Below are 25,137 nucleotides of genomic sequence, written 5' to 3'. Positions count from 1 at the left end.
AGCCTGGCTTGAGGAATGTGTGCCCTGCAACTTCAGAGAATTCAGTTGATTTTTAAAGAGTTTTGTTCCCACTTCTTTCTGACAGCCCTGGATATACAATGTCTGTATTCACCTCTTGCCTCTGAAGGGAAGAGGGAAAAACTGAAGAAGGACATTGGATATTTTTCCCTTCAAATAGTGGGTCCTTCTAATGTGCTACTGTAAGAGGTTCTTGAAATGATCTAGTATCAATGGTATAATGGACAGGAGCTCTTCTAGAAAATTTGGGACTTTTTTTCTCCTAAATTTTATTTTTGAGTTTTCAAAGTAGGGTCTCTCTCTAGCCTAGGTTGTCCTGTAGCCTCAGAGTGATCATCTTACCTATGCCTCCCAAGTGCTGGGATTAAAGGCATGTACCACCATGCCTGGCAACTTTATATTTTTGTAAATTTTATTTATTTAAGAAAGGCAGATAGAATGGGTGCACCAGGGCCTCTACCAGCTGCAAATGAACAACATGCATGTGCCACCAAATGCATCTGGCTTTATGTAGGTACTGGGGAATGAAACCTGGGTCTTTTGGCTTTGTAGGGCAATCACCTTAACTGCTAAGCCATCTGTCCAGCCCATGTGTTTTTTTGTTTGTTTGTTTTGCTTTGTTTTGTTTTTTTGAGGTAAGGTCTCATTCTAGCCCAGGCTGACCTGGAATTCACTATGTAATTTCAGGGTGGCCTCAAACTCACAGTGATCTTCCTACCTCCTGAGTGCTGGGATTAAATACCTGGTTTCCATGTTTTTAATATTTATTTATTTATCTGTGAGGATGGAAGTAAAGAGAGAAAGTATGACCGGAGGGCATCTTGCCTGCATGTTTCATTTTGTACATCAGGCTTTATGTTGGTACTGAACTTTTTTTTTTTTATGTTTGAGGGTTTTATTTATTTATTTATTTATTTATTTATTCAGCTCATACCACAGCTTATTCATCCTTTCACACATTGATGGACATTTAAATAGTCTACTTTTTTTTTTATATGTGATGTGTATTTGTTTGTGTATATGGTGTATGTATGTGTGCACACCGGACATGAACACATGAGGCCACAGGAGGATGTTGGATGATCAGCAAGCCCCTGTGAACCTTCAGTCTCCAACCCCCTCAGTGCTGGGGTTATAGGTTGAACATGGCTATTGGGAATGGAATTCCGGTTCTCACTCTTGCAAGTGCTCTAACCCCTGAGCAATCTCCCTGACAAATTGTTGGGTCTTAAATCTCTGAGGTGCTTTGCACATGGTGGATACAGGATAAACTTGCAGAATTAATATGCTTAAAATTTTTACTTCCAGAATTTCATTGTGATCACCTTAAGTACTTTGGGAAAGACTTGATATAGTGAAGTAACTAATGGATATGTGATTTAATATTTTTTCATCTTTCTTTCTCTGTGTATGTATGTGTGTATGTATGTGTGTAGCTCTAGCCCTGGCACCTGGCTGGTCTAGAACTTGCTATGTAGATAAGGTGGGCTTTGAACTTGCAGCAGTCTTGCCCCACTTTCTCAAGTATTGCGATTACAGATGAGCTACCAAATTTGGCGTTGTCATGTGCTTTTTATAATACTGTGTAAACCAGATCAGTGTTGGCACATGTTGCAATCTCAGCCCTTGAGAGATGCAGGAACATTAAGTGTTTCAGGCCATCCTTGACTACATAATGAGTTAGGTGAGCCTGAGCTGCATGAGATTCTGTCTCAAAAAACAGAAAAAGGGGATTGAGAAGATAGTTCAGTGGTTAAAGGTGCTTGCTTGTAAAGCTAACAGTCCAGTTCAATTCCCAAACCACCTATACAATCTGGACACAAAAGATGGCACAAGTGGTGTTTGCAAAGGCAAGCGATTCTGATGTACACATACACACATGTGAGCACATTAATAAAAACACTTGTAAAAAAATCCGGGGCTGGAGAGATGGCATAGCGGTTAAGTGCTTGCCTGTGAAGCCTAAGGACCCCGGTTCGAGGCTCGGTTCCCCAGGTCCCATGTTAGCCAGATGCACAAGGGGGCGCACGTGTTTGGGGAGTTCGTTTTCAGTGGCTGGAAGCCCTGGCGCACCCATTCTCTCTCTCTCCCTCTATCTGTCTTTCTCTCTGTGTCTGTCGCTCTCAAATAAATAAATAAATACTGAACAAAAAAATAATTTTAAAAAATCCGAAAACAAGGGGCTAGGGAGATGGCTCAGCAGGCAAAAGCACCTGCTTTACAAACATGAGTGAGTTCAGTTCCCCAGCACCCACATAAAAAAGCTGGGTACCTATAACCCTAGTCCTGTGGAGGGCAGAAACTGGAGAATTCCTGGGGCTTTCTGGTCACCCAATTGTACTGAAAAGTTAGCAGCTCTGTGTTCAGTGAGAGACTCCTCCCAGGATCACTTGCCATTGCAAATGAATGCCTGTCTGGCTTTACATGAATGGCTGGGGAATTGAACCTGGGCCAGCAGGCTTTAGAAGCAAGTGTCCTGATCTACTGAGCCATCTTTCCAGCCCCAAGGAAGACTACATGTCTTTGAAACAATGCAGAAGAGTGATAGAGGTAGACACCTGATGTTCTCCTGTGACCTCTGCACACACACCACACCAAAAGATCATAAAAACCCTCAAAATTATTTCTCTTGAATATTACCAACTTTTGTATTGTGTTTTGTTACATTCAGTCAAAATTATTTTGCACCGGGTATGGTGGCACATGTCTTTAATCCCAGCACTTGGGAGGCAGAGTTGGAATTACCATGAGTTCGAGGCCACCCTGAGACTACATAGTGAATTCCAGGTCAGCCTGAGCTAGAGTGAGATTCTGCCTTGGAAAACAAACAAACAAACAAAAACCCCAAAACATTTGTAAGTGATATTTCAGATTATTTCCTAAATAATTATATTTATTAGAGAATATGTACACCAGGGCTTTTTGCCACTGTGAACACAAACTCTAGATGCATGCCCCACTTTGTACATCTGGTTTTATGTAGGTACTGGGGAATCAAACCCAGCTATCAGGCTTTGAAACAGTGCCTTTAACTTCTGAGCCATTTCTGCAGCCCCCTCATTTTTTCATCTTCTATTATCTTATGGTGTTAGTGCTAGGGATTAAACCCAGGGCCCCTATGCATCCAAGCATACATTCTACTCTGAACTATACCCTCATCCCTCATTTTTCCCCCCCTTTGTCTTTTGAGATGTTCTCATGTAACCCAGGCTGGTCTTGAACTCCTGATCTTCATGCTTTCACCTCCCAAGTACTAGAATTATATACCTCCTAGCTTCTGCCCCGCCCATCTCTAACTGTACCCCCAAAATCTTCAGGAGATGTTTATAATGTACCAAATTCAGTCCACCTTTAATCTGTCTATAAGGCCCTTTAGCCTTTCTGAATTGTTTCCTAATGTTCTCCTTCTAGTTCCCCAAATCAAATCAAAGTAGAAGGCATGAGGTCTGTTCTAAATATGCCAGTTTCATGCACACACACACACACATTTTTTCTCTTGTTCTTTTGCTCTTCTGGCTGGTCATTCTCCCTCCCATTCCTCCTTTTCTTTCTTTTTTTCCTTTTTATTTATGTATTTTTGTTTTTATTTGCTATTTATTATATTTACATTATATTTATTTGCTATTTATTTATATTAGTATTTTTATTTGAGAGTGACAGAGAGAGAGAAAGAGGCAGAGAGAAAGAAAGAATAGGTGCACCAGGGCTTCCAGCCACTGCAGACGAACTCTAGACGCATGTGCCCCCTTGTGCATCTGGCTAACGTGGGTCCTGGGGAACCGAGCCTCAAACTGGGGTTCTTAGGCTTCACAGGCAAGCACTTAACTGCTAAGCCATCTCTTCAGCCCTTTTTATTTTTTTTCAAGGTAAGGTTTCACTCTAGTCCAGGCTGACCAGGAATTCGCTATGTACTCTTAGGGTGGCCTCGAACTCACAGTGATCCTACCTCTTCCTCCCTAGTGCTGGTGTGTGCCACCACGCCCAGCTCTTTTTTTTTTTTCTTTATTATTTGACAGAGAAAAAGGCAAATAGAACACATGTACCACTTTGTGCATCTGGCTTTTTGTGGGTACTAGGAAATCAAAACTGAGTCCTTTGGCTTTGCAGACAAGTCCCTTAACTGTTAAGCCATCTCTCCAGCCTTTTAAAAATTATTTTCAAAGTAGGGTCTCACTGTAGCCCAGGCTGACCTAGAACTCACTCTAGTCTAGGCCTCAAACTCACAGGGATCCTCCTACCTTTGCCTCCCAAGAGCTGTGATTAAAGGCATGCACCAGGTTGCAGAAATGGCTTAATAATTAAGGTGCTTGCCTGCAAAGCCTTAGGACCCACATTTGATTCTCCAGGTTCCACAGTAAGCCAGACACAAGGCAAAGCAAGTGCTCAAAGTCACGCATGCATACTAGGTGGCGCATGCAAATGGAGTTCAATTATGGAGGCTGGAGACCCTGGCCCGCCAATTTTTTGTCTCGCTCTCTTGCACAAGAAAGGAGGGGGTGGGAGCAGTCTGTTGGGCTTGCCTCAAAAAGCGGGGGGCATGCACCAACATGCCTGGTCTCATTTTGTTTTTCATCTAGCTTGCTGTACCTAATATAGTAGAGAAGGGGCTAGAGAGATGGCTTTGCAATTAAGGCACTTGCCTGTGATGCCTAAGGATCCTGGTTCAGTTCCTCAGGACCCATGTAAGCCAGATGCATGAGGTGACACATGCGTCTGGAGTTTGCAATGGTTGGAGGCCCTAGTACACCCATTCTCTATCTGCCTCCTTCTCAAAATATAAAAAGTTATAAAATGCTAGAGAAAGTGACACGCTGATGGTGATTTATAAATGTGTAATATTGATTTTCTTGCAGACATATTGGCCGTCATTGCTTCCGAGCCCGCGTTAACCCTCAGCTTTCAATCAGAAAGTAAGTGTCTAAGTCTGTGGGGATTATTACTGACTTGTTTTTAGACTCATGGAAAAGCAGTGTTGACAACAACCCAGGGCTTTGCATTTGCTTCTGCCACTGGGCTACCATCTCATACCTCAATGTTTTTCTCACTTTTAGCTTTATTGTTGTGTTTCATTCAACTTTACTGATTTGCTCTTTTTGATTCCATTGTTGATATCTAATTTTCCTGGCTTGTCCTTTTTTTCTATAGACTTTTTTTCCCTCATAGTCTTTAATTTTAGCATTAACTGTTCAAATAAATTTCTTTCTGCTAAATATCCCTAGTTATTGACTTCACCAATTGCCTTTATGGGTTTTTTGTTATCTTATAAACATCTTATACTTTCAGAAAATATATGAGAATAATGTAATGAAATTTTTTGTTGATTTCTGTTATTTTGTGTTTTTTAATATTTTATTTTTATTTATTTATTTAAGAGAGAGAGGCAGATAAAGATAGAAAGAATGAGAGAATGGGCATGCCAGGGCCTCCAACCACTGCAAATGAACTTCAGATGCATGTGCCACCTTATGCATCTGGCTTACATGGGTCCTGGGGAATCGAGCCATGGTCCTTTGATACTGCAGGCAAACACCTTAACTGCTAAGCCATTTCTCCAGCCCCTAATTTTGTTTTTATCTTGAGCTCAAGGGATACTTTTTTTTTTAATTTATTTTTATTTTTATTTATTTATTTATTTGAGAGCAACAGACACAGAGAGAAAGACAGATAGGGGGAGAGAGAGAGAATGGGCGCGCCAGGGCTTCCAGCCTCTGCAAACGAACTCCAGACGCGTGCGCCCCCTTGTGCATCTGGCTAACGTGGGACCTGGGGAACCGAGCCTTGAACCGGGGTCCTTAGGCTTCACAGGCAAGCGCTTAACTGCTAAGCCATCTCTCCAGCCCTCAAGGGATACTTTTGCCTGTACCTCTATTGTACTGGAATTACTGATGTGCACCACAAGCCTGGCATAACGTTCTATAACCATTTCATCCAGAATTGTAAGTTAACATATTCCTTTGTCTGCTTATATAACACACTATAATTATGCAAGCATAATCCTGGGTCCTTAGACTCCTCAGGCAAACCTCCTAACCACTACGCCATTTCTCCAGCCCCTGATTTTCAGATTTTTTTATTTGTCCCAAATTTTTATTATTATTTTAATCTTTTAAATTATTTATTTATTTTCAAACAGATAAAATGGACAGACAGAGAACAGGCATGCCAGGGCCTCTAGCCAGTGCAAATGAATTCCAGACACATGTGCCCCTTGTGTATCTGGCTTATGTGGGACCTGGAGAATTGAACCTGGGCCCTTAGGTTCACAGACAAGTGCCTTAACCACTAAGCCATTTCTCCAGCCCTATTTTTTTTTTTGTCTTTTGCATAAAACTTTATCATTCATTCATTTTATTTATTTAATTTTTTTTCTCAATTTTTATTAACATTTTCCATGATTATAAAAAAGTATCCCATAGTAATGCCCTCTCTTCCCCCCCCCTCACTTTCCCCTTTGAAATTCCATTCTCCATCATATCCCCTCCTCATCTCAATCAGTCTCTCTTTTGTTTTGATGTCATGGTCTTTTCCTCCTATTATGATGGTCTTGTGTAGGTAGTGTCAGACACTATGAGATCATGGATACCCAGGCCATTTTATGTCTAGAGGGAGCACATTGTACGGAGTTCTACCCTTCCTTTGGCTCTTACATTCTTTCTGCCACCTCTTCTGCATTAGACCCTGAGCCTTGGAAGGTGTGATAGAGATGTTACTCAGTACTCCAGTCACTTCTTTCTAGCACTATGATACCTTCTGAGTCATTCCAAGTCACTGCCATCTGAAAAGAGAAGATTCTCTACCCAAAGTGAGAGTAGCATTAATAAAAGGGTATAAATATTAAGAGAAGTGCTTACTGGGCAGTTTGATAAGCATAGTATATACATTTATCCAGACATCAGCAGATGTTACACCCCTAGGGCTCATGACTACCCCTGTTTTAAGTTTTCAGTATCAGGGATATGTTTCCCCCATCGAGCAGGCCTCCAGTCCAATTGGAGGGCAGTTGGTTTCCACCATGACAGATGTGCCACTATTTGCACCCGTTGGCTCATTTGGGCTGGCTGGCCAATTATAAGGCTTGCAGTATCCACTGTTGAGTATCTTCACGGTGGTATCTCTTTTTCCCATTGAACTACATGTAGAATGGCTTCTTCCAGCTTTCTGTCAGCTGGTCTCCATGGACGAGGTTATCAGCTCAGTTCCAGCAGGATTTCTCAGTGGCCTTGCAGCCCAAGTATGTGAAGTGTTCAGCAATAGGGTCTTACCATCTATTCCTGGTGGGGAAGCCCTATTATTTTTTAAGGCAAGCCCAACAGATTGACCTTTTTTTTAAAAAAAAAATGTGAGAGTAAGAGAGATTTTGGCGCACTGGGCCCTCCAGCCATTGCAATCAAACTCCAGATGCATGTGCCACCTTATACACATGTACAGCCTTGTGTGCTTGTATTACTTTGTGAGTCTGGCTTATGTGGGACCTAGAGAGTTGAACAGAGTCCTTAGGCTTCTCAGGGAAGTGCCTTAACTACTAAGCCATTTTTCCAGCCCCAAATTATGTATTTTATGAAATACAACCTCTTTCTGTCTCTCTCTCTTGGTTTTTCAAGTTAGGGTTTCATTCTAATTCAGGCTGACCTGGAATTCACGATGTAGACTTAGGGTGGCCTCAAACTCATGGTGATCCGCCTCCATCTGCCTCCTTAGTGCTGGGATTAAAGATATGCGCCACCATGCCTGGCCAACCTCTCTTTCTCTTGCCAGAATCCAGTTAAATCACAGATGGATTTAGCTGTCATATTTAGGGCTTTTTGTTTCTTTTGAGACAGAGTCTCATATTTCAGGCTGGCCTTGAACTTGCTGTTTAACTGAGGATGTCCTTGAACTAGTGATCCTCCTGCCTCTACCTTGAAAGTGCTGAGATTGCAGATGTGCACCACCGCACCTGGCGCTTTGCTTTTTGAGATAGGCTCTGTTTAAATAGCCCAGGCTGGCCTTGTACTTTCTACAATCCAGCTGGTCTTAAACTCCCCATCTTCCCGCTCTGCCTCCAAATGCTGGGATTACATGTGTATGCTACCACACCTGTGACAATATTTATAAGTTATTTTATATTTTGCAAATTAGATATTGATTTGCAAGAGAGAGAGAGTGAAAGAAAGATTCTGGGTACACTAGGGCCTGTTACTGCTACTCACAGTGATCCTCCTACCTCTGCCTCCCGAGTGCTGGGATTAAAAGGCATGCATCACCATACCTGCCTGGCCTCCCCCCACCCTCACCCTTCCCTGCTCCCAGGTGGGGTCTCTTACTTGTTGGGAGCCTAGACTGACCTGGAACTCATTCAGGCTGGCTTTGAACTCACAGTAATCCTATTAATCACTCCTGCCCAACCTTTATTTTTATTACTATTATTTTCTTTGGTTTTTCAAGGTAGGGTCTCGCTCCAGCCAAGCTGACCTGGAATTCACTGTGTAGCCTCAGGGTGGCCTTGAACTCATAGCAATTCTGCCTTGCCTCCCAAATGCTGGGATTAAAGGCATGCACCACCATTCCCAACTCTTTATTTTTATTTTTATTTTTATTTTTTTTGAGAAAAAAGTTGGTTCCTTTTATTCATTTCTTAGTAATAGGTATCAGGGTGGTGCATGGCCTCAAACTCATGGTGATCCTCCTACCTCTGCCTCTCGAGTGCTGGGATTAAAGGCGTGCACCACCACACCCTGCTCTTTGTATGTGATTAATTTTTTTTTTGTTTATTTTTATTTATTTATTTGAGAGTGACAGAGAGAGAGACAAAGAGGCAGATAGAGAATGGGCGTACCAGGGCCTCCAGCCACTGCAGACGAACTCCAGATGCATGTGCTACCTTGTGCATGTGGCTTACATGGGTGAACCGGGGTCCTTAGGCTTCACAGGTAAGTGCCCAACCGCTAAGATATCTCTCCAGCCCCCCCCCCAAATTTTTTAAATTCATTTATTTATTTGATCCTCCTACCTCTGCCTCCCAAGTGCTGGGATTAAAGGTATATGCCACCATGCCTGGCTTATACTTTTGTTTTTGATCCTTTTCTGTCTACTAAGTAATTTACAAGGAGATCTTTATTCAGTGTGTGTGTAAGATGTGTTTGTGTTAATGTGGGCATGCATATGGAGGTCAGAGGACAACCTCAGGTATCAGTCCTCACTTCCCGCCTTGTTTGAGGCAGGGTTTCTTCTTGTTCTCCAGGCTGCTGGCTGCTGGCCTCTCTCTGAGCTTTAGGCTTCTGTTTCTGCCTCTCTTCTCAATATAAACCAGATTAGATTACAGATGCTGTTGCTATGTGCTATACATATGGCTTTATGTGGTTTCTGGGGAATCCAAGTTTAGGTTGTCAGGCTTATGCTGGAAGTACTTTACTGACTGAACCATTTCCCTAGCCCTCCCTCACCTTTTTTTTTTTAATTTTTTAAGGTAGGGTCTCACTATATCTCAGGCTGACCTGGAATTCACTATGTAGTGTCAGGGTGGCCTTAAACTCACAGCGCTCCTCCTACCTGTGCCTCTGGAGTGCGCCACCACGCCTGGCTACCTTTATAAAAAAAATTTTTTTTTCTGATTTATTTTTGTTTATTTATTTGAGACAGGGAGTGAGAGTGGGTGTGTCATGGCCTCTAGCCACTACAAATGAACTCCCGACGCATGTGCCACCATGGGCATCTGGCTTACATGGGACATGGAGAATCGAACCTGGGTCCTTAGGCTTTATAGGCAAGTGCCTTAATTGCTAAGCTAGCTCTCCAGCCCCCCCACCACATTTTTTTAATTACTTTTTTTGTGCAACATTTGCTTTTTTCCCTCCCACATTTGCTTTTTTAAAAAATAATTTTTTAATGATTTATTTATTTGTTTGAGACAGAAGGAGATAAAGAGATACAGAGAGTATGTGAGAATGGGTGTGACAGGGCTTCTAGCCACCACAAACTGAACCCCAGGTGCATACACCACCATGTGCATCTGGCTTACGTGGTACCTGGAGAGTTGCACCTAATTTTTACACTTTGCAGGCATGGACCTTAACCATTAAGCCATCTCTCCAGCCCCCCAAAATATTTTTTTACTTAGAGAAAAAGGCATGGCTTGAGAGATAACTTAGCAATTAAGGCACTTGCCTGTGAAGCCGAAGGACCCAGGTTCAATTCTCCAGGTCCCACGTAAGCCAGATGCACAAGGTGGTGCATGCCTCTAGAGTTCGTTTGCAGTGGCTGGAGGCCCTGGCATGCCAATACACCCTTTCTCTGCCTCTTTCTCTCTCTCAAATAAATAAAAATAACATATTAAAAGAAAAAGAATGGAGCCGGGCGTGGTGGCGCACGCCTTTAATCCCAGCACTTGGGAGGCAGAGGTAGGAGGATCGTTGTGAGTTCGAGGCCACCCTGAGACTACATAGTTAATTCCAGGTCAGCCTGGGCTAGAGTGAGACCCTACCTCGAAAAAACCCAAAAAAAAAAAAAAAAAAGAAAAGAAAAAGAATGGGTGCACCAGGGCCTCTAGCCACCACAAACAAATTCCAGACACATGCACCACTTTGTGCATCTGGCTTTCATGGTGACTAGGGAATTGAACCTGGGTCCTTAGGCTTCATAGGCAAGCACCTTAAGTGCTAAGCCATCTCTCCAGCCCCCTCCCTTACCTTTTCTGAGACAGGGTCTCATATAACCCAGGCTGGTCTTGAACTCCTGGTTCTTGTTCCTCCATCTTCCAAATGTTGGAATGCTTGTAGGCCCCCATGCCTAGCATACATTCATTCATTCATTCATTGTGATACTGACATTGAACCTAGGGCCTCTCTCATGCTAAGCAAGTGCTCTTCTCCTGAGCTATTTACAACCAACCTTACCTTGTAAAAAAAATTATTTATGCTGGTCGTGGTGGCTCATGCCTTTAATCTCAGAACTCAAGAGGCAGGGTAGGAGGATCACCATGAGTTCGAGGCCACCCTGAGACTACATAGTGAATTCCAGGTCAGCCTGGGCTAGAGTGAAACCCTACCTCAAAAAAAAAAAAAAAAAAAAAGTTATTTATGTGTATGTATGGAGGTGAGATACTTATTTCCACTGCCATTGAATGCCAGACACATATGCCACTTGTTGTGGTGTGGCTTCATGTGGGTACTGGGGAATTGAATCTGGGCCTGCAGGCCTTGCAAGCAAAAGCCATTAGTTGCTGAGCCATTTCCCCAGCCCCACCTTACCTTTAAGAAAAATAAAGCTGGGCATGGTGGTGCATACCTTTAATCCCAGCACTCCAGAGGCAGAGGTAGGAGGACCACCACAGATTAGAGGCTACCCTGAGACTACATAGTGAATTCCAGGTCAGCCTCGAGAAAAATAAACAAAAAACAAAAGGTTGTCATGGAAAATATAAATGAAGCCTATTTTTAATTCTTATTTATTTATTTGGGACACAGAGAGAGAGAGACTATGAGTGCACCACTGCAAACAAATTCCAGATGCATGTGCCACCTTGTTCATCTGGCTTACATGGGACCTGGTTAATCAAACTTGGGTCCTTAGGCTTTGCAGGCAATCACCTTAACCACTAAGCAATCTCTCCAGTCTTTTAAATTCTTTTTTTTTTTTTTTTCCCAGTATCTGAAGTTTTTATTCATGTGGACTGTTAAAAGCATCCATACCAGTATGGCTGGGGGTGGGGAGCAGGGCTGGAGGAAGAATTCTGCTCTATTGGTAATAAAGCTCCAGGTTCATTCCATCATGAATCTCATAGTCTCCCAGTGACACGTGGTCCTTAAAAATCGTGTACCACTTTTTAAGGACAATTTTGTTCCAATGGGTGCCAGTTTGAGCCGCGATCAGTTTCTTAAGGTCCCCAATGGTGTCGTCGGTGTTGCACTTCATGCGGACTTTCTTCCCCAGATGGTCGTTGCAAACAACCTCGATCATTCTGACTGGAGCTGATGTCTGCTCACAAATGCGAAGATGCTCACCAGCTAGTGGTGAAGACCAGCCAACTCTGAGCCAGAAGCTTCTCTAGTCTTTTAAATTCTTTTTAAACCTTCTTGTTTTATTTTAGTGCTGTTCCTCTGGGAACCACAGCAAAAGAAGAGATGGAACGGTTCTGGAATAAGAACACAAATTCAAACCGTCCTGTTTCTCCTCATCTCACTATCTACAGGTAAGAGCTCTGGGACCAGAAAATCTAGAATCTAGAGTCTAATTGTATTTCCAGACAGGATCTCAGCAATTTTAGGTTCTGTTATGTAGCCAAGGGTGAACTGATCTTCCTGCCTCCATTGCCCAAGTGGTAGGGTTACAGGTGTGTGCCATTTCGGTTGTATAACTGAATGTGGGAGGTCTTAAAAAATTTGGCAACAGTAAAAGGTTTCTGAACATGGAATGACCAAAAAATAAAGAAAAAAGCCAGGTGTGGCCACACATGTCTTTCTTTAACCCATTACTAAGGTGATTAGAATTCATTGGTCAGCCAGTCTAGCCAAAAAACAGTGAGGTTCAGTGAGAGACTGTCTCAAAGAAATAAGGCACAAGAATGATAGAGGAGGACACCTCATGTCCTCCCCTGGATTCTGTGTTTAAGGGCATGAGGCAGGTGTGTGTCTTGTGTGCATACATTACACACAAAAAAAATTTATTTTAGAGGTAGGGTTTTGCTCTAGCCTAGTCACCAATTTTTTTTGTTTTGTTTTGTTTTTTGAGGTAGGGTCTCACTCTAGCCCAGGCTGACCTGGAATTCACTATTGAGTCTCAGGGTGGCTTCAAACTCATGGCGATCCTCCTACCTCTTCCTCCCAAGCACTGGGATTAAAGAGTGCTGGGATTGAAGGCATGCACCATGGTTTTTTTTGAAAAGATAAATTTCTCTGTAATTTTGTTAGTATGGGTGGGGACTTGAGGAAATGACTTAGCAGTTAAAGGTACTTGCTTGCCAAGCTGCTGGTTTAGGTTAGAATCCCCAGTACTCATGTAAAGCTAGGTGCACAAAATGGCACATGCATCTGGAGTTCATTTTCAGTGGCATGGGGCTCTGGCTAGGCCATACTCATCCTGTCTCTCTCTCTCAAATATATTAAAGAAGCCGGGCGTGGTGAGGCATACCTTTAATTCCAGCACTTGGGAGGCAAAGGTAGGAGGATTGCCGAGAGTTCGAGGCCACCCTGAGACTACATAGTGAATTCCAGGTCAGCCTGAGCTAGAGTGACACCCTACCTTAGAAAAACCAAAAAAACAAAACAAAACAAAACAAAACTGGCAAGCTCTGAAAGCAGTGAGAGGCTGTCTCAAGCAAAGCACTAAGATGAGTGATGGAGGGCACTCGGTGTCCTCTGCCTCCACACACACGCAAGTTGTGCACGTCTCAACAAACACCACCTATACCAAAGAGAGAGCCAGGCCTGGTGATGCATGACTTTATCAGTGCTCGGGAGACAGAGGTAGGAGGATCACTGTGAATTCAGTTATTCTAATGATGTCCATTTTAGGCCCATGGTTGAACCCAGAGTTTTGAATTACTATTAGTTTTCTTGTCTTTTTTTTTTTTCCAGGGCAGGTTCACACTCTAGTTCAAGCTGACCTGGAATTCACTATGTAGTCTCAGAGTCATGTCTTATTATTATGTTGTTGTTGTTGTTGTTATTTTGGCCTTAACCACTAAGCCATCACCCCATCCCAGTTTTCATGTCTTTTAAATCTTCATTGTGGAACAGTCTTTATTTATGTACACCAGCCTAGCCTCAAGCTTGTTTCATACATGCGTGGCAAGCACTGTACCAACTAGAGCTATATCCCTACTTCCTGCTCCCCCAGATAGGGTCTTGCTCTAGGCCAGGCTGACCTGTAGCCTCAGGCTGGCTTCGAATTTACAGTGATCTTCCTACCTCAGTTTCCTGAGTGCCACCACACCCAGCTGCTTTTTATGAAATTGATGTTTTTAGACTGTTACTCCGTTTTGGTGTATCTAATGTTTCTGTATTCATTTTGACAAGAATATCTCTGAAGTGGTGCTGTCTGTGTTTTGTATCAGGAGTTACATGATGATTTACTGTATTATTCGAGATGTGGACTTTGTTTTTTGTGTTGATGTTTGTTTTTGAAAGACAAGATCTCATGTAGCCCAAGCTAACTTTAAGCTAACTGTGAAGTTGAGGATGACCTTGAACTTGTGATCCTCTTACCTCCACCTCCCTCATGCTGATTATAGACATGTGCCACCATGTCTAGTTTATGCAGTGTTGGTGACCAAACCTAGGGCTTTTGTGCTTGGTAGGAATTCACAGTCCACAAAGTGAACTTTTTTTTTAAATTAATTAGTTTTATATTCATCAAATACAGTCAGTTTGCTACCATTATTAGGCTCATCTGTGACACAAAGTGAACTTTTATTCCTACTTAAGATAAATCTTGTCAGCCGGGCATGGTGGCACACGCCTTTAATCCCAGCACTTGGGAGGCAGAGGTAGGAGGATCGCTGTGAGTTTGAGGCCAAACTGAGACTCCATAGTGAATTCCAGGTCAGCCTGGGCTAGAGTGAGACCCTACCTCGGGGGAAAAAAAAAAAAAAAGATAAGTCTTATCAATATAAATAAATAATTTTTTTTAAAAAAGAATAAAAAATACATGTCTGTTGGGTTTTTCCACTATAAAGTTCATGTGTTTATTAATGTATATATTTTTTTCGTAACTTTATTTTTTTAATTTAAATTTAATTTATTAGTTTTCTTTTCAGTAAATACAGGCAGTTTGGTACCATTATTTAGGCTCATCTGTGATCTACCCCCTCCCATTAGACCCTCCTTGTTAATGAAAATGGGTCGTGCATTGTGGAGTTAGCCCCCAGTTATTAGTATGATAAATGTCTCTGCAAATCATGACCCAACATGTAACTCTGGGAAGATACTTTGGAAACCTAAATAATTCTTTTTCCCCTTCTTCCTCCTTTCTTCCCTTCCTTCCTTTCCTCCTTTCTTTCTCTTTTTAAAATTATTATTTATTTGTGAGAGCAAAGGAGAGCCTCTCTTTTCTTTTTTTCTTCTTTCTTTCTTCCTTTCTCTCAGCAGGATCTCATGTAGTCCAGGCTGGCCTCAAAAGTCATTACAGGGGCTGGAGAGATAGCTTAGCAGTTAAGGAACTTGCCTAGGAAGCTTAAACCCAGGTTTGATTCCCCAGAACGCACATAAACCAGATGCACATGGTGGTGCGTGCATCTGGAATTGGTTTGCAATGGCTTGAGGCCCTGATATACCCATTCTGTTTCTGTGTCTCTTTCTCTCCATTAATTAATTAAAATAAAGTAAAATGTAAAAAAATTTAAAAGTCACTGGTTAGCTAGTCTAGCCTAGTCAGTGAGTTCTCGGTTGGTGAAAGACTTTGTCTAACAAATGAGGTGGAGAGCTACTAAGAAAATACCTGCTGTGAATCTCTGACCTCTGCACACACCCAAACACACACGTACATGTACACATCAAGATTTCTTGTGAAATCAGTATCTGGGTGTTAGATGTATTCAATGTGGCCAAGATATCATTGCTTCTAGGTTGTCAGTAGATAGAGCTAAAATAAATGTTCACAGTCATATCCCACATTCATGCATACATGTAACTATGTACATACATACATAAATCTTTAGTCCTTAGAAGTAGCGGTATCAGCTGATTTTGTTTAGATCATCCAAGAAGACTCTGCTTTTGTATTTAAAAAATTTTTTTAAACATTATTTAAAAGCTAATGTAGCAAAAACATCTTGAGCTCTGCTACCCTCTTTACTTGGGTTCTTGCCAAGGAGACTGGCCATTTTTTTTAACCACCTCCACAAATACCACAGCCCTTTGGGTTTTTCCAGCCGAGATTCCAGAAATAATTCTGATTGCAGAAAGTGAACATGGTACTAGAACAGAAAGAGGCTAATAAGTGATGTCAGTTTTTTGTTTTTTTTTTTTTTTCAAAGTAGGGTCTGTAGCTCAGGCTGACCTAGAATTCACTATGGAGTCTCAGGGTGACCTCGAACTCATGGTGATCCTCCTACCTTTGCCTCCCAAGTGCTGGCATTAAAGGCATGTACTACCACGTCTGGCTGGTGGAATATTTTTTGAAGAAGATTTGGAGAAGGGCTATAATAATGGCATATGTTCCAAATAATTCTCAATGTATATTAAGAACCTGGCCTTTTTTCACAAGTCATGTAAAAGATGATAGACTTCCAAGGCAGTTGTTTGCTTCTCTAGTTGTGGGGAAAAGGAAACAGCAGAAAATATTTGGCTATTTCCCAGACAGAATGTCAAGGAAAAATATGTGAGATAGCCATAGTTGTATTTTTTTTTTTTTTGAAACACTATTGTATGTAGTCCAGGCTGGTCTTGAAAGCCTGAGTCCTGCTTCTACATCTCAAGTGTTGGAATTACAGGCATGTGCCCCCAAGCCCAGTTCAAACAGTTTTGATTTTCTTTCTTTAAAATATTTATTTAGCTGGGCGTGGTGGTACACGCCTTTAATCCCAGCACTTGGGAGGCAGAGGTAGAAGGATTTCCATGAGTTCAAGGCCACCCTGAGATGACAGAGTTAATTCCAGGTCAGCCTGGACCAGAGTGAGACACTACCTCGAAAAACCAAAATATATATATATATATTTATTTATCTATCTATTATTTATCAGAGAGAGAGAGAGAGACAGACAGAGAGAATGAGAATGGGCACACCAGGACTTCTTTCACTATGTAGTCTCAGGATAGCCTTGAACTCACAGTGATCCTCCTGCCTCTGCCTTCTGAGTGGTGGGATTAAAAGTGTGTAATTCTGGGCTGGGGAGATGGTTTAGCAGTTAAGGCACTTGCCTGCAAAGCCAAAGGACACAGGTCGACTCCCCAGGACCCACATAAGCCAGATGTACAAGGAAGCACATACATCTGGAGTTCATTTTCAGTGGCTGGAGGCCCTGGCACACTCATTCTTTCTCTGTCTCTACCTGCCTTTTTTTTTTTTTTTTAAGGTAGGGTCTCACTCTTGCCAAGGCTAATTGTGTAGTCTCAGGGTGGCCTTGAAATCACAGCGATCCTCCTACCTCTGCCTCCCAAATGCTGGCATTAAAGGCGTGCACCACCATGCCCAGCTCTACCTGCCTACTTCTGTATCTCTTCTACCTGCCTACTTCTGTATCTCTCTCTCTCTCTCAAATACATAAATTAAAATAAAATACTTAAAAAAGTGTGTACTACCACGTCTGACCATTTTGACATTTTTCTTCTTTTTTAATATTTTTTAAGATTTACTTTTACTTATTTGCTTATTAGAAACAGAGGAAAAGGGAGAGAGAGAGAGAATGGGCATGCCAGGGCCTCTAGCCACTGCAAACGATCTCCAGAAACATGTGCTACCATGTGCATCTGGCTTACATGGGACCTGGAGAATCAAACGTGGGTCCTTAGGCTTTGCAGGCATGCACCTTAACTGCTAAGCCATCTCTCTAGCCCCATTTTGACATTTTTCAAACAAACAATACTTTGTTTCCCTTCTCTCTTTTTCTTCATTCTCTCTCTCCCCATTCCTTTTTCCCACCATGGCCTTGTGTGTGCCTTTTGCCCACCTCACCCTTTTTAAGTACTTTTTGCTCCTCTTTTGTGTTCCCCTATTGAGTTTAATACCTTGTTTACTTAAATAGAAATAATAGATGTTAAGATGTGCATATGAGAGAGCACATGATTTTTGTCTTTCTGGGCCTGGATTCCTTCACTTAGTATAATCTTTCCCAGTTCTGTCCATTTTCTTGCAAATTTCATTTTTCTTTACACATGAACAAAATTCATTGTGTGCATGTGTGTGCCAGTATCCAATCCTTAGTTAATGGATATTTAGGTTGGGTTGATTCCATTTCTTTGCTATTGTGAATAGAGCTACAGTGAACATGAACATTGAAGTACCTGTGCAGTAGCCTATAGAGTCTTTTGGGTATATGCCCAGAAATGGTATAGCAGGATCATATAGTAGTTTGATTTTTAGCTTTATTTTATTTTATTTTATTTTTAGAGAGAGAATTGGCGCACCAGGGCCTCAGCCACTGCAAACTCCTAACAGACACTTGTGCCATTTAGTGGGCATGTGTGACCTTGTGCTTGCCTCACCTTTGTCTGGTTTACGTGGGATCTGGAGAGTTGAATATGGGTCTTCACAGGCTTCACAGACAAGCGCCTTAACCACTAAGCCATCTTTCCAGTCCTGATTTTTAGCTTTTTGAGAAATTTCCACACTGATTTTCATAGTGTCTGCACTCATTTGTACTACTACCAATAATGAATAAGAGTTTCTTCTTCCCCATATCCTCTCCAGCATTTGTTATGTTTTATTTGAGAGGGAGAAAGAAGCAGGAGGGAGGGAGAAAAAGAGAGAGAGAGAATGGTCACACCAGGGCCTCCAGCCACTCTAGATGCATGTGCCCCCTTGTGCATCTGGCTTACGTGAGTCCTAGAGAGTCAAACCAGGATCCTCTGGCTTTGTAGGCAAATGCCTTAACTGCTAAGCCATCCCTCCAGCCCGTTAGTTTTTGGGTTTTTTTTTGTTTTTTCTTTTTTTTGAATCTCAAACTGGGTTTTTTTGTTGTTGTTTGTTTGTTTTTTGGTATTTTTCCTTAATTTTTATTTATTTGAAAGAGAAAGAGGCAGATAGAGAATGGGCATGCCAGGACCTCCAGCTGCTGCAGAAGAATTCCAGATGCATGTGCCACCTTGTACATTTGGCTTACATGGGACCTGGAGAGTAGAACATGGGTCCTTAGGCTTCACTGGCAAGCACCTTAACCCCTAAGCCATCTCTCCAGCCCCTCAAAGTGCTTTTAGTTTTACATTTCCCTGATGACTAAGGATTCAAGTAGCTCCTCCTGAGCATGGGTACTAAACTATAATGATATCTGTTGTTCATTGTTTTTCTATGGAAATTCTTTGGCAAATTGATGATTCATGATTTAAAAAGGGATTTAATGATGTTTTACCTTTTTGTTTGTTTGTTTGTTTTTTCAAGGTAGGTTTTCACTCTAGTCCAGGCTGATCTGGAATTCACTATGTAGTGACAGGGTGGCCTTGAACTCACAATGATCCTCCTACCTCTGCCTCTCAAGTGCTAGGATTAAAGGTTTGGACCACCAATGCCCGGCTGATTTAATATTTAAGAACTACTGAGGATTAAGGAATTCTTACTAAACCTAGGAAAATTAGCTATAAAGGCATGGCATAGTTAACTTTTATTGACAGTTTTCATAAGTATAGACAATAAAGTGTGATAATTCCCTTTCCCACCCCTATTCTCTCCCTCTCAAATTCACCCTCCATTGAATATTGGATACCTCCTTTTTTTTTTTTTTTTTTTTTTTTAAGGTTAGCCTAGGCTGACCTGGAACTCACTCTGTAGTTCCAGGCTAGCCTTGAACTCACAGTGATCCTCCTACCTCTGCCTACCAAATGCTGGGATTAAAGAAATACACTGCCATACCTTTTCCTGTCTCTCTTCTATTTTGATGTCATCATTTTTTCCTTCTGTTACTGTATATAGTGTTGGGTCCTGTGAGGTCATTAATATCAAGGTCATTTTGTATCTAAAAGATTGCAGTGTAAGCAGTCCTGCTCTTCCTTTGGCTCTTAAATTCTTTCTGCCACCTCTTCCGCAATGGACCCTGAGTCTTGGAGGGTATGATAGAGATGTCTCAGTGCTGAACACTCTACTGTTACATCTCAGCACTATGGTGACTTTTGAGCCATGGGGTGGGTTATTTATTATGGAACAAATAGTATGTTCAGTAGAGATGTTTGGGATATATAATATCTGGGTGTGGTAGAACTGCCTGTAATCTCAATACTTGGGAGGCTAAGGCAGGAAGATCTCAAATTAGAGGCCAGCTGGGCTACACACCAAGCTCAAGACCAGTCTATCCTGTTTCAAATGAAAATAGATGAAAAAATAAAAAGAATGAACATATATTCTGTGCAGCACTGGTAAATAAAAACTCAGATTTTCTTCTACTTTGCTATTGTCAGTGGGGAAACAGAAGGAGCCAAGTGGTCATAGTTCAGTGATTATTTTATTATTTGGATTTTCTGGATAAACTCATAGCCTAGCCTGAAGCATGCTATTCCAAATCCTCCTGTCTCTACCTCTCAAGTGCTGGGATTATAGGTATTCATCACCATGATTTGTCCAAATCAAATTCTTGTTTGGTTTGGTGGTTTCTGAATTTTTTGGTAATTACTTATTTTACTTGAGACAGAAAGAGAATGGACATGCCAGAACCTTCTCCCACTGCAAATGAACTCCAGATACATCTAGCTTTATGTGGGTACTGGGGAATTAAACCTGGGTCATCAGGCTTTGCAAGCAAGTACCTTTAATTGCTGAGCCATCTTTACCACCCTGTTTTGAATTTTTTTGTGGTAAACTATTTACCCAAGTTAGCCTTAACTCCTGGCAGTCACATTAGTGTGATTACTTTCTTTTGTTTTTGCCACCACCCTTCCTTCCCCCAACACACATAGGCAGGGTCTTTGTTCTAGCCCAGGCTGATCTGGAACTCACTCTATAGCCCTAGGCTGACCTTGAACTCACAGTGATCCTCCTACTTCAGTCTCCCCCGTGCTGACACCCAAGGTGTGTTCCACCCTACCAGCTGAGTATGACACTTTCTTTTTTTCTTTTTCTTTTTTGACACTTCTAATTATACAAGTTTGAATTGGTGTTAGCATGGTGACTGTGTTGTTTCTCCTGGTGCAAAGATTTTGAATTTTACTTTACCCTTTTCTCATATCTAACAGTGATGCAGATACTTTTCCTTCAATAAATAATTTTTTTTTCCTTGAAATGGATTCAACTTTTTTTGTTTATTTGTCTTTGTTTTTCGAGGTAGGGTCTCACTCTAGCCCAGGCTGACCTGGAATTCACTATGGAGTCTCAGGGTGGCCTTGAACTCCAGATCTTCCTACCTCTGCCTCCCAGTGCTGGGATTAAGTATGCCACCACACCCAGCTTTCGATTCAACATTCTTTATTGTATTCTACCTCTAAGCCAGGCCACAGCCCAACTTTTCATTTTCAAATTAGAAAGTGGAAACAAACTGTGAAATCTGTTTTGTTTTTAAATTGTATCTGTTTCAGAATTTTCTTTACTAAGATGGACTTTCTATTTAGGAGTCATCCTCTCCTTTTAAAGATTATCTTTGTATGTTTCTTTATAGTTGGTCTCTTCCTATGGCAATGTCCATTTGTCATCGTGGCACGGGTGTGGCCTTGAGTGGAGGTAAGTATGTATCTTTACACACACACACAAACACACGCCGAGTTTTGGAGATTTTTCTATGGCTTTTATCACTACCTGCTTTGTAGTCCAACAACTTCATTTCGAGTCTGAGTCCCTTTAAGCTTATTAATTCATTTATCAGTTATGTGTTCCCTCTATGCCTAGGTTTTTTTTTTTCTTAACAGATATTTAACTCACTTTCTAGCACTTTTCAATATTTATTAAAATTAAAGACAGCAGCCAGACATGGTGGCACATGCCTTTAATCCCAGCACTTGGGAGGCAGAGGTAGGAGGATGTCTGTGAGTTTGAAGCCAACCTTAGACTACATAGTGAATTCCAGGTCAGCCTGGGCTAAAGTGAGACCCTACCTCGAAGAAAAAAAAAAACAAGAAAGAAAGAAAAAAAATACAGATAGCAGAGATTTAAATGTAACAGAGATGGAATTACTGATTATTGCTGAAACATAATTCAAGATCAGTCATAAACCTTATTCCTCTAGAATATCTATTTTAACAGTCATTCTTTTTTATCTAGAATGACCAACCCTAGAAAGACTAACTCACTAACCAGTTTCACAAAATCTTGGAACTCAATATGTCTATTTATTTATTTATATAATATGAAATATAGCTGCAGAGTTGATTGTACACTAGTCTTAGATAATGACTATGTTCACTTCAAGCAGGAAAATTTATTACATGGACTTCAAATTAAAATCAGGTTTCTGGGATCTGATATATTTTTATAGTAGTATATACCTTTCAAGAGAATGACTACAATTTAAATTTTTTGCTGGCCAGTACCGGAGATGAATGGATATACGCATGCACGCACACATGCATGCACACATGCATACATACATACAGTAACCTAGATGAATACTACTATGTTTACTGGTAACCTATTCTCATTTGTCTTTAATTTGGGGTGTGTATATTTGGTGCTAAGGATTGAACCCAGGGCATCATAAACGCTAAGGAAGCACTCTACCTCTGAGCTATGTCCCTAGCCCTGTTTTCTAAATTTTTGTGAAGTTTGAATCAGATTTTAAGACTTTGGAGGCATCATATTTTGCTCCCCTGTATGCTGACTGTTTAACTACCTAACTAGTTTTTAGGTTTAACATATCCATTTGATGGGAGGTGGTATCTTCCAGCGCTATGTGGACAGAGGCATTTTTTAAAAAAAGAATTTATGGGCTGGAGAGATGGCTTAGTGGTTAAGCACTTGCCTGTGAAGCTTAAGGACCTCGGTTCGAGGCTCGATTTCCCAGGACCCACATAAGTGAGATGCACAAGGTGGCACATGCATCTGGAGTTTGTTTGCAGTGGCTGGAGGCCCTGGTGCGCCCATTCTCTTTCTGTCTATCTGCTTCTTTCTCTTTCTGTCAAATAAATCTCCCAAATAAATAAAAATTTAAAAAGTATTTATTTGAGAGAGAGAAGGAGGGAGGGAGAATGGGCACACTAAGTCCACCTACCACTGTAAATGATCTCCAGATGCATCCACCCCCTTTGGACATCTGGCTTTATGTGGGTACTGGGGAATCAAACCTGTGTTTTCAGGCTTTGCAAGCAAGAGCCTTTAACTGCTGAGCCATCTCTCCAGCCCACACAGAAGCTTCTTAACTTGAGATTCTTCTAGACCTTACCCTCTGTACCTCTTTTTTTCTTTTCTTTTTTTTTTTTCTTTTCGAGGTAGGGTCTTGTTCTAGCCCAGGATGACCTGGATGGAATTCAGTATGTAGTCTCATGGTGGCCTTGAACTCTTAGCAATCCTACCTCTGCCTCCAGAGTGCTGGGTGATGGCCTTTCAGTTACTATTGTTTTGTTTTGTTTTATTTTTCAAGGTAGGGTGTCACAGTGTCACTCTAGCCCAGGTTGGCCTGGAATTCACTATGTAGTCTTAGGGTTGGCTTTGAACTCACAGTAATCTTCCTACCTCTGTCTCCCGAGTACTAGGATTAAAGGCATGCACCATCATGCCCAGTTTAGCTACTAAGTTTTACATTAGCTTCCTAGGTCTTGGACTTTTGGCCTTAGATGTGATATCCTGTGTGGTGTGGTAGTTTATGCCTATTATACCAGCAGTGGGGAGGTGGAGGAGGGAAGCAAAAGCAGGATTGCTGAGAATTCAAGGTTAGCTTGGGTCTACAGAGTGAATTCCCAGACCAGGCAACAGAGTGGGGCTACAGAGTGAGACACTATCTCAAAAACAAAACAAACAACAACAAAAATAAAAACCAGGCTGGTCCTAGTGGCACATGTCTTTAATCCCAACACTTGGGAGGCAGAGGTAGGAGGATCACTGTGAGTTCAAAGCCACCCTGAGACTACATAGTGAATTCCAGGTCAGCCTGGGTTAGAGCAAGACCCTCCTTTGGAAAACCAAAAAAAGAAAGAAAGAGAGAAGGAAGAAGAGTCTCACAGTATATATTAACCCATTGTAGTCTATTTTATATACTTTAGTCCCCATTTAGAAAGACTGAAGATCAGGTAGACCTTACACCATAGAAAATGCATTAAGATCTCGAGAAAGGAAGATTACCTTTTTAAAAATGTTTGTTTGTTTATTTATTTGCAAGGAGAGAGAGAGAATGGGTGCACCAGGACCTCTAGCTAGTGCAAATGAACTCCAGATGCATGTGCCACTTTGTGCATCTGGCTTTAGGTGAGTACTGGGGAATTGAACCCAGGTTACTAGGCTTTGCAGGCAGGTGTTTCATCTGCTGAGCTATCTCTTCAGCTCTTGACCTTTTTTGTTAGCAGTAGTTTATTGACAACTTCTGTACATGTTGACAGTATTTTATGATCGTAATCCTCCCCTACTACTCTTTCTTTTCCTGCTCCTGAGTTGCTTCTCCACTGAATCCCTTCTTTCCAACTAGTTTTTCTTCTATTTTGATGTCATCATTTAAATTTTTTTATGTCTTCTTTTTAGTTTTATTTATTTATTTAAGAGCAACAGAGAGAGAAAGAGGCAGAGAGAGAAAGAGAGAATTGGCGTGTGGCGCGCCAGGGCCTTCAGCCACTGCAAACGAACTCCAGACGCCAGACGCATGCACCCCCTTGTGCATCTGGCTAAAGTGAGCCTTGGGGAATCAAGTCTTGGACCAGGGTCCTTAGGCTTCACAGGCAAGCACTTAACCACTAAGCCATCTCTCCAGCTCTAAATTTTTTTAATTATTATTTAAGAGAGAGAGAGAGCATATGGACACACCAGGTTTTCTTACCACTGGAGACAAACCCCAAATGAATATGCCACTTTGTGTATCTGTCTTTACATGGGTACTGGGGAATCGAATTCCTGTCAGCAGACTTCAGCAGCAAGTACCATTTAAAAATTTTGTTTTTCTTTGTTTATTTTTACTTATTTGAGAGTGACAGGGAGAGAAAGGCAGACAGAAAGAGAGGAGAGAATGGGCATACCAGGGCCCTCCAGCCACTGTAAACAAACTCATGGGTCCTGGAGAGTCAAGTCTTGAACTGGGGTCCTTAGGCTTCACAGACAAGCACTTAACTGCTAAGCCATCACTCCAGTCCAGGAAGCACCTTTAATAGGTGAGCCATCTCCCCAGCCTCGGTGTCACCATATTTTCCCCCTCTTATTGTGCAGGTCTGTGTAGGTAGTGTCAGCCAGTGTAAGATCACGAATACCATAGCCACTTGGTGACTTACCTTTTAATCTCCTAGAACATCATTCCCTTTTCTACTTATAATGCCTACTTATGACTGAGAATTTAATTAAATGTTTCCTAATATAGGTCTTTTGATGATCATTATTTATACTGATAAATGAATGCTTAATCTTGTACCTCTCAGAAAATGTCTATCATTGTCGTTTAAA

The 25,137-nt window shown here is 41.6% G+C and overlaps 2 protein-coding genes across 2 annotated transcripts in view; one reads left to right on the top strand and one right to left on the bottom strand.

Annotated features, from left to right (window-relative positions):
* Sdhc (succinate dehydrogenase complex subunit C) overlaps window positions 1-25,137 on the top strand; it is a 48,929-nt gene that overhangs the window by 7,690 nt on the left and 16,102 nt on the right. Inside the window, exons 2-4 of the mRNA XM_012951852.2 lie at window positions 4,872-4,928; window positions 12,083-12,184; window positions 21,227-21,288. Of these exons, the coding sequence (XP_012807306.1) occupies window positions 4,872-4,928; window positions 12,083-12,184; window positions 21,227-21,288 (221 nt within the window). The remainder of the gene's footprint in view (window positions 1-4,871; window positions 4,929-12,082; window positions 12,185-21,226; window positions 21,289-25,137) is intronic.
* Window positions 11,702-11,952, bottom strand: LOC123463401 (ubiquitin-like protein 5). Its single transcript, XM_045158503.1, has one exon. It carries the CDS (start codon window positions 11,950-11,952, stop codon window positions 11,731-11,733), a length of 222 nt encoding a protein of 73 aa, XP_045014438.1. The 3' UTR covers window positions 11,702-11,730.

Source organism: Jaculus jaculus, chromosome 1 (assembly GCF_020740685.1).
Source record: "Jaculus jaculus isolate mJacJac1 chromosome 1, mJacJac1.mat.Y.cur, whole genome shotgun sequence".
Classification (NCBI taxonomy): domain Eukaryota; kingdom Metazoa; phylum Chordata; class Mammalia; order Rodentia; family Dipodidae; genus Jaculus; species Jaculus jaculus.
Note: the sequence above shows the minus strand (reverse complement) of the source record. Positions and strands in the feature narration are given on the sequence as shown.

What these genes read in the sequence shown, in the direction of transcription:
- LOC123463401 (XM_045158503.1), bottom strand. Translation starts at nt 11,952, where the DNA reads ATGATCGAGGTTGTTTGCAACGACCATCTGGGGAAGAAAGTCCGCATG.